Source organism: Platalea leucorodia (assembly GCF_965183815.1).
Source record: "Platalea leucorodia genome assembly, chromosome: W".
In the NCBI taxonomy this organism is placed as follows: Eukaryota; Metazoa; Chordata; class Aves; order Pelecaniformes; family Threskiornithidae; genus Platalea; species Platalea leucorodia.
The window spans coordinates 159627-169287 of NC_138859.1; the positions used below are offsets into that span (position 1 = coordinate 159627).

A 9661-nucleotide genomic window follows, 5' to 3' on the forward strand; every position below is an offset into this window, starting at 1 on the left:
AGGGCGAGCAGGAACCTTCCTGATTATTTTCTCTCTCTCTGTGTTTCCAGGTGTCTGTGGATATCAGCAGCGGTGCAATTCGCGTAGCGGTGCTGGAGGGGAGCAGCCAGCGTGTCCTCATGGAAGGGAAACTCACGCACAAGATCAACACAGAGAGTTCCCTCTGGAGCCTGGAGCCGGGGAAGTGCGTTTTGGTAAGGGTGGTCCATGCCAGCCGTGTCTCTGCATGCTGGCTTGCAGCTCCGCTGGGCTCGACCGGGAAAACTGGGGCAGTTGGAAGTTTGAGCCAGATCTGGATGTGTCTGGCTCTCCCCACCTAACATCTGTCTCGCTTTGCCCTTGCCTGTGTGCCGTGCCCTGCCTCCAGCTCCTGAGCTGCCCCTGCGGGTGAGCGGCAGCAGCGTGGCGGGGTGCTGGCAGAGCAGCACAGCCATCGGGTCGGGCGCGGAGGGTCCCGAAGCCCCAGCCTGCGGTGGGGGGAGTATGTCTGTGACCTAGAGGTGGTCGCTCTCCCCTGATCCTGGCACGCAGGGTTTGCCAGTGGAGAGGCTGTGGCACTGCATCGCGGTGCCGGTGCTGCGCACCCGTCCTTGCCGGCTTTGCCCTCTGGCTCTCCTGGCCCTGGTCCTACCCCAGCATCCCGTCGGATGCCTGTTCCCTGCCGTTCATTTCTGTCCTGCCTCGGGTTTCTTACTTATCCTGTTTGAAGTAGTCACTGTGGCTACTTCTCCATTTGCCCTCAGCACGCACCGTGGCTTGCTGCGTGCCTGCCACCCCAGCGTCACAAATCTTCCCTGTCGAGGTGGTTTGAGGGCTGTTGCCGCCCAGCAGTGCATTCCGGTGGGTTCCCAGCCTCGTGGCTGGTTTCTGGTGTGCTCCAGATGGCCAGGCTGAGGGTGTGAGTTCTGCTGTGCCAGGGCTGTGCCCACAGCTGAAGCTGTCCTGGGGGTTGCATTGCTGCCTGTCAGCCTGGGGCCTCGAGTGTCAAACAGTTGCCAAACTGCTGTGCAAGTTTTGGGGCCAGGATTGTGCTGGGAGCGGGGTTTTGCCACCTGTGGCCATCTTCACCCTCTCCTTTTCCACCCGGAGGCTTTCCCAGATGTGCTTCAGGAGCTCTCGAGGCTGTCGTCAGCCCCAGGAGGGGATGCTGGCTGCCTGGGTCAGGCAGGTGAGGCGGATCCTGACCCTGGGCAGGCAGCACTGTCCCTGCAAGGGAGGGAGCGGGCTTCAAGCCTTCCACCCTGTGTCACGAGGGTGGCAGCGCACCGGCACCCAAAGCCAAGCCCCCGCAGCGGTAAATGGAGTGGGAATGTGCTGCCGGAGGCAGAAGTGCTGAGGGTGGTGCGTGGGGAGGCTGCGCGGGCACCGCCTGGCCACTGCAGATCCGTATGGACGTACCCCAGGGTGACGGACCTGGTGCCAAAAGAGTGAGGTCCCTGCCAGAGAGAGGAGCTGCTCTGACTCTGTTAGGCCGTTGAAAGGATGTGAAAAAGGAGGTGGTGACATCATTAACCTGCATTTTTTAAATGGTCTTAAGCTTCTTAAAAATTAGCTGATCTGGGAAGAGAAGCAATCTTGGGAAGGAATAAACCCATTCAAGAGGAGTTGGTCCGACGGGTGGCTGCTCTGCGGTGCGGATGGGAGTCCCTGGTGGGTGTTCCCAGGATCAGCAAGGGAGGCAATGTTTGTTAAATACCGGGCGCCGGAGGAGGATGGGAACAGCGCGCGGGTGGAGCGAGACTCGGGGCCTTCTGGAGCGGCCGCGGGCAGCACGGGGAGCGGTCCCATTACCTCCAACCCTAGAGCTGGGTCTTGCCTCAAATTAGCACGAGCACGGGGTTGTGAGGATCTCCAGCTGGCTGCCAACATATTGATGGTGGGATGAAATTTCTCTTGAAGAATTGTAAGGTAACTGGAGCAGAGTGAGTAATTCTCGCCCGAGAGCATCTCCTTTTCCCGTGCGCAGAGTAGCCAAAAGTGGTTTGCGACTCCTCCCGATTCATTCATCAGGAGACACCCAGCGTGTGTTAGTGAACTGCTTCGTTTGGCGCCTGGGAGGGGACTGGGTGGGAGCCGTTGGGGTTTGGTTGGAGGGCTGACGGGGCGTATGGGCCTTCTCTGTACCCAAGTTTGTGCATCCACTTGTTGTGTGCTCCCTGTGAACTCCGAATGCAGCGGTCGGGAACGTCTTTGTCCTGCAAGGTGTTGCAAGGTGCCACCTGGCTTCCCTCCCTGGGACCCAGGGGACGGCATTCCCCGGCAGCGTGGGGATGCAGCTGAAACTGAACTCACCCGGTGCCAGCGCCGGAGTCGTCCGAGGAGCTCCTGACTGCCTCGGTTACGGCTTGGGGCGCCTCAGCGGCTCTGTCTGGAGAAAAACCTGTGTATGCTTGTGTCCTCGTGCTCTGTGAGTGAGGCAATCCCTGCGGGCAGAGCTTGGATCCGTGCGCCGAGGAGGGGAAATTTCTCCTGCTTGATATTGTCCATCTGGGAGAGTCCCAGTTCCATGCAGAGAGGCCGTTGAGTCCCGTGCGCTCTTGCAGGACACATCAAGCATCATCAAGATCCCTGTGCTCTCCAGGCTGCTGTTACAGCCGCCTTCCATCGCCTTGGCTTCCCCTGCCCCCTGCTCAGCTCCCTTCTGGGACAGCTGTTCCCGGGCCCTCATTAGCCGGCCTCCCTTCTCCCCCCAGCTCTTACTGTAAGAAGGTTAATTTGCCTTATAACCCCCGCCGGCGCTGCTTTCCCCATCCTGTCTGCTGTTCTTATCAATTTATCCTCTTCGCCGCATGTCTGCCCACTCTCCAGCAGCCCCAGCGCTCCCCTCTTCCCGGTGCTCAGAGACCGCTCGGCTCTGCCTTTCCCCTCCTGCTCCGCGAGGTTCTCCCTGCCAGAGCCTGGGCTGAGCACCAGCGTCTTTCCCATCTTGTCCCGGTTTGTGCGACAGCATGGCCGTGGCAGAAACCCAGCGGGCGTCATTTCGAAGCGGAGTGCTCTGCCGATGCCTGTGGCGCGTGGCGGGGGCCCTGCCCACACCTCCTCCCGCTCGGGGTCCTGTCCCGGGCTCCTGCCCCTGCCTGTGGCGCCACACCGAAGCCCCGGTCCCAGGTATAATCCCTGTGTTCTCCCTTCTCTGTCACACCCGCTCGCTTGTCAAAAGTGAGATTAAAATAGCTTCGCACGAGCTGTTTTTAGAAGTCTCCGCTGGGTGTTGTGCACAACACATTTTGGGATTATTTTCCTTGTTGAGGATTTTTTCCCCCTGTTCCCTCTCTTTTTCTCATCCTCTCCAGCATTTGTTATCCATGCTTGGGCTTTTGTCACCAAGTCCTGCCTTGAACAGCTATTACAGTCTTCGGCTTGTCATCTCGTGAGCCACGAGGCCAAGTTAATAACAATCTGCGGTGCTCTCCCTCCGCCCTGCCCTGCACACACTGCTGGAAACATCGCCTGCTTCCTCCTCCATACCCCCTAAACATCTCCCGCTGCCGTTTGGGGCGACGGCTGCTGCTGTTCCAGAAGGAAAGCAGGTGGTGAGAGGTTGTTTTTCCAAGACCTACTTATATCCCTTGGTGGCATCTCTCCAGCTCTGACAAGGTATTTAGGATCGGGGAAGAAACCTCGTGCTATGACGAAGCCCAGCACCGGCCACAACAGGCTGTGACCTTCCCGGCAGGGCGTGGAGATGTGACATGACACCGTGTCCATGCCGATGACGCCTGTCACCCTCTTCGCGTGCTGCTGGAGGATCCCTCCTGGCTGCAGACGTGCCTGCCGAGTGTCCCGTCCCTCCCACGTGCCCGTCTCCACCTGCAGTGATCCTCCTTGCGATCCAGCCCCTGTGCTTTGCTGAGGGCAAAAGGGATCAGCCCCTTCCCCTCCTGGCTGACAGCTTGCGTCTCGGCCACCGGCTTTGGGAACATGGGCGCTGCAGCACGAGGACGCTGCTGGCTTCGGATGCAGCAGCAGGGGCGTCCCCCCTGCAAGCCTCCCTCTCCTCAGGCCGCCGTTGCAGAGGCTGTTCCTGCCTCCCTGTGCACCCCAAAAGACTCAGCTGGGCTTTTACCCCTTTCGCTGTGGGTGAAGGATCTCTCTACAGCCCAGGAGGCCCTCTGGGACGCGCCAGCCTAAAAAGCAGAGACAAAGTCTGACCGAGAGCCCGGGCATGCTGCCGGGACCCGATCCTTCCTCTGGCAAGTGGCCACCAGCGTTTCTAGGACCTCAGAGGGTCGGCCTGAGCTGTCGGCTGGGAAACTTGTAGCAGCAGTTTCAAGCGCGGGCAAAGCTTTTGCCTTGTCTTGAAGTGAGAAACATCATCGGGTCGAGATTTGTCCTTGGGAAAAAAGCCCTGCTGCCTCCTGGAGCCCCCCGGGGTTGCCGGAGCGCTCCCCGGGGGAGCGTGCAGCCTCGCGCGGTGCTGTCGGTTGAGTGCCGGAGCCTTCCTCTGTGGGTGGGCGAGGGCTGGCACTCGTAGGGCGTCACCCTGCCTGGGCTGAGCCCAGGGATCTGCCACGGTCTCTTGGCCCTCCCTTACCTCAACCTTCTCACACCCAAGCACTCGGTGAGGCTCCCACCCATGTCTCCATCACCACAAGCTCTCGTAGCCTACGTGTCCAGCTCAGCGCTGGGCTGAATCAACGGAGACTGTCGGCAGAAATGTGTCTGAGAAATCATCCTGAGCCCACGCTTCCCCTCCTGGACGTTGGACCTGTCCGCGGTGAGTGCTCTAGCACCACTTCGAACCACAAAACCCAAACTCAAGGTGATAGAGCGAGCTTTGCCCTGGCCGATGGCTTGGAGGCTCACATCGGAAAGTGGGGCTCCTGCCTTGGAGCCCCCTGGAATAAAGGGGGATGAGCAAATTCCCCCGTGCGCACAAGGCGGGCTGCAGAGGTTAATTAATTATTGTTTGCAAAGCACTCAGCGCTGTAGCGATGCGCGCCGCAGAAAAGCTGGCGAGGAAATGAATAATTCTGTCTTCCCAGCAGGGTGGGAAACAGTATGCGGTAAATAAAGCCGGGGCCGTGCATGGGGCGGGGAGGAGGAAAGGATCCCTGGGCTGGCACTCACGGCGGCAGCTCCACAGTCTTTTGCCGGGGGTGGTCTGCGGATGAGGGGGATTCGGGTCTCATGGGTGTTTCCCACCTGGTCCGTGGCTCCGTGGGGCTTCCCTGCGGTCTGCTGGTGGTGGGGGACAGTGGTGGCATGCCAGGGGAGGAAGGGGGTTTGGTAGGGAAGGGAGAGGGGATGGGTTTTCCTTCGCCTGGTGCTCTGGGATGGAGGCGGGGTGACGCCTGACAAGCCATGAAGTCCTCCGGCGTCCGTTCGTCCCTCTGCTGCCAGCCTGGCTCTGGTGGGGACGTACCAAGTGCGGCCTTGCTGTGCACGGTCAGCAGCGATGCCGCGAGAGCACGGCTCGCACCGAAGCCGTCACCGGGGAAGCTCACGCTTCACCGGCAGCACTGTGGGGGCATTCCTCTTGTTTCAAACCCGGAGGAGCAGCAGCAAGCCTGGAGAGTGCTCCTGCCGTAGGCTTGGGCTGGCCAGGCCTGCTGACCCATGGCTCGTCTTGCCCAACGAGGGGACAACGTTCCCGGGAAGCTTGCCGTTCCCCTGCCTGCCCACCCAGGGTTGGGAAGCCCACGAGGAAACCCTCAGCAGCTCTTCCTTCCCTCGAAAGTGGAACTGTGCAATTAAGAGGAGAACAAGCACGCCTGTCTAGCTGGAAAAACTAACGCCTTCCCCAAGCTGGAATATTTTACCGGCTCTGCTCTCCCAGAAGGATTAAGCCCCAGCCACCCCCTCCCGTATTAATTGGATCCTTTTCTTTGCACCACAGAGACACCCAGCTCCGTAACTTTAATGGCTGCCCGTGTTTTCCCCTCCAGAGCTGTTGAGCTTCCAGGGAGGTTTGAGTAAATCGTATTGTCTGCCTTTATTGATGATTTTGCAGAGAGGCCGACGAACACCGTAAATCTTCCTTGCTGCTGGGATTATTGCTAAAATAATACAGGAAAAAGCAGCCCACCCCTCCTGGCAAAAAAAGCAGCGCGTCGGGCTTCCCGGCGCGGGATGCCCCACAGTCACGCCAGCGCTCGCTGGCACCCGGCACAGCCCCTCCGGCCGTCTGGCTCCATGCAAGGCGCTGCCTGCGCTGGTGCGTTGGGCAGGCTCGCGGCTACGGCCAGCGGGTTTTGCCAGGGAGGGTGTCTGCTGGAGGCGAGGGGATGTCCCCTCTCCTCAGGCCATCCCTCTTGGGCTGGCCGACGAGCCACGGCGCCACGGGAGGCAGGTGCTGGCGGCGAGCAGGGGTGACATGGAGCGGCGGGTGACATTTTCACCTCCTTCGCCACCCACGCTGCTGCCTGCGGAGCAAGCCCTGGGGGAGCCGAGGCGAGGGCTTCTTCTGGGTTAGCGAAACGCGAAATCGCAGCCCTGCGATGCTGGGAGCCCCTGGCCCCACGCTCTGCTGGACAAGGCCTCTTCATCTGACAGGTCCCCGGGCTCTCGGCTCCTGGGTGGTTGTGGACAAGCTGGCCCGCTTCTCCAGGCCCCGTTGCTGCTGCCGCATTGGCCACGTGGTCCCGGGCTGGCGTTACCCGTGGGCAGGCCCCCGCAGAGTACGCCTGTCCCAGCCTGGAGCCACGGCGTGGGATGAGATTTTGGCCGTGCCATCCAGCCCAGAGGCTTGAGCTGGGACCGGGGTGGGATGGTGCAAAGCCCTCGGAGTGCCAAGGGAGGGAAGGATGAGCCTTTCTCCCCCTCTGCCAGCCGTGGGGGAGGACCTGGGACTCGATCGGTGGCAAGCGGGACCTCCACTCATGGGCAAGCCCCAGCCACGCTGCAGAGCGATGCATGGGCACGGCCGAGCTCAGCGCATTGCTGCCACGGAGGTGTGGGGCGGGCGGGGGGTAACGCATCCCAGGGGTGGGACGGGGGCTCCCCTCCCCGCTCTCTGCTGAGCCGCACTTTGTCCCCAGATCAACCTGAACAAAGGGGACGAGTACTGGTGGAACGCCATCCTGGAGGGCGAGGAGCAGATCGACATCGACAAGATCAACAAGGAGCGCTCCATGGCCACGGTGGACGAGGAGGAGCACGCCGTGCTGGACCGCCTCACCTTCGACTACCACCAGAAGCTGCAGGGCAAGCCCCAGAGCCACGAGCTGGTAAGTGCCCTCCGCGCCGCCAGCCCAGCCCTGCCCTGCCACGCGCCCTCCGGCTCCTCCGTGGGTCCCATCTCCGGTATAAAGGGTGTGGCGTGGGGCCCGCTCCGTCTCAGAGCTCCTCCTCACACAGCGTCCCCCCACATCTCCGTTTCGGGGGTGTGAGGTTCTGCTAGTCCCTGTCATTTGCACGCTCCCGTCTTCCCCTTCCCGGCACCTTGGCAAACGCCCGTGAGCCCAGACCCCCCTGCACCGGCGATGGGCCCCGCATGCCTGTGCCTCCTCCAGAGCCAGCCCTGCCGTCTCCCCGCTGCCTCTGCTCCGGGATGAACCCACGCGGGTCTGGTTCAGCCCCACCAAGGAGCCGCCTTTCGCTGCCCATCGCTCGGGTGCTGCTGTCACCCAGGGCAGAGGGGTGCTGCTGCTGAGCCCCAAACGCCCTTTCATGCATCGGGTGGCCACACAGCCCTTGGCGCCTGCGGGATGAGCCCGTACCCTCGGTGGGGATGGTGGGGAGTACGGGCGAAGGTGTGGGGTCATCCCCATCCTGAGGGAGCCCTGTGGCCCTGTGGCCTCTTTGCAGAAGGTGCACGAGATGCTGAAGAAGGGCTGGGACACCGAGGGCTCCCCTTTCCGTGGGCAGAAGTTCGACCCCTCCATGTTCAACATCTCCCCCGGCGCCGTGCAGTTTTGACGGCAGCCAAAAATGGCCGAGAAATGAAGCGGGGAGAGGAGAAACCCACCCAAACGCCCACCCGGCACCCTTGCACCCAACACTGGCACCGGTAACCCGCTCACCAATGATATACGCTGCCGGCAGCCTTGCACTGCCTTTGCCACCCTGCACCGGCCCTGGCACCGGCATCGGCATTGGGCTCGGCGGTTTGATGTACGTGCGGGGAAACCTGGCGAATGCAGATTTACGTCCCGTCACCAAGGCAACCCGAGCGGCTGGGACCCTTCTCCTCTCCTCGCCTCACGCTGGCGACGGCTCTGTTGTTTTTCAGGAATAGACAGAGCTGGTTGGGTGACATAATTATTATTTCTGGTGGCTGAGGATGCTTCTTTTTGGGCTTCTGGGGGTGCAGCTCCCTCCCCGCCCTGGCGCAGGGCAGCTTTGCCCCTCACAGGCAGAGCTGTGCTCTCCGCAGCTCCGGGTAGGGGCAGCGGGGATGGCGGGGGGCACACGGGGAGAGAGCCTGCCCCTGCCTGCGCCCTGCCTGCGCCCTGCCTGCTGCCCTGCCTGCCTGGCACCCCCAACTCCCCTTGCCGGGCCCTGCTCCGGGGTCTCCCATGGGTACTGCGCTGCCTCTGCCCGGCCGAGGGCCCCGTCCAGCACCGCGGGGGGGTTTCTCCCGGCTTCTCCCCCCTTCAGCCCGTTGCTGGAGGGGGCCCGGGGCACACCGGAGCGCGCGCAGCCCCTCGGCGGTGGGCAGAGGCCCCGGGGTTTGCTTCCCCCTTCCTTGGGGGTCAGTGGGGAGCAGCGGGGCTGCCACCCACAACACCATTGTGGGGAGGGGGCCAGGCTGCGCCCATGAGTCCCTGCCAGGGGGCTACAGGCCTGGCCCTCATGGCCACCAGACCCCCCTACTGGTGGGCAGTAGCCCCAGAAACGTCTGGGCTTCCCTGGCACGGCACTTTGGGATCTGGCAGGGGGCACATGGTGAGCCCTGGCCCCCGCCAGGCCCAGCCTGGCTCTGGTGGCTTCCCACGGGCGCCCACCCTGGAGTGCGTGGGCTGGGGGTCCCTGGCTGTCACCCTGCCCCCCCGCTGCCCCCCTTCCCCTTGGTTTGCAATAAACGCGTTTCTCGAGCGCGGGGCCTGCGAGTGATTCGGTGCCACCGCCGGGGGGGACGCCTGTGCCCCGGCCCCCCCAGCACTGCCCCGCCTAAAGGCTGGGGACGGGGACACCCAAGGGCGTCTGCAGGTGGCCCTCATGTCCCCCCATGGGGACGGGGTCCCTCCCATGTGGTGGTGGGGGCTGGATTTTAGGGTCCTTTGGGGCATCAATATGGGATCCCTGGTGGGTGGGGGGGGGCTGGATTTTGGGGTCCTTTGTGGGTGAATATGGGATCCCCGGGGGGGGATTTGGTGGGGTGGGCGTGGGGTGCCTGGTGGCTTTGGGGGTGCCAACCTCGGGGTCTTGCCCCATTGCTCCCCACCTCCCTGTCCCCGTTCCCCCCCTAATCCCCCCCGCGCCGGGCGCCGAAATTTCTCCGTGGCGATGCACAAATATAACCGGGCTCGGCGCAGTCCCCCACGGCCGCCCACGGTCCCCATGGCAACGGCAGCGCCAGCCGCCAGCCGCCCACCCGCGTTCGCCCCGCGCCCCGGGGTGGGCACCCGCCTGCCCGCGCCCCATGCCGCCCACCCACCCGCTCGCCCCCGGCCCCACCGCTGACGTGTGCCCACGGCGGGGCGGGGGGGAAGGACCCCGGTGTCCCCGCACCCTGGCCAGGCCCTGGGGCTGCTGGTGGCCTCCAGGGTGGCCTCTA

General features: G+C 63.1%; 1 protein-coding gene across 1 annotated transcript in view; it reads left to right on the forward strand.

Moving 5' to 3' along the window:
* The window catches only part of LOC309601627 (nudC domain-containing protein 3-like), a 32306-nt gene extending 23314 nt beyond the window's left edge, over nt 1-8992 (forward strand). Inside the window, exons 4-6 of the mRNA XM_082334770.1 lie at nt 51-194; nt 6981-7169; nt 7750-8992. Of these exons, the coding sequence (XP_082190896.1) occupies nt 51-194; nt 6981-7169; nt 7750-7860 (444 nt within the window). The 3' untranslated portion in view covers nt 7861-8992. The remainder of the gene's footprint in view (nt 1-50; nt 195-6980; nt 7170-7749) is intronic.
* Nucleotides 8993-9661: the final 669 nt, after the last annotated feature.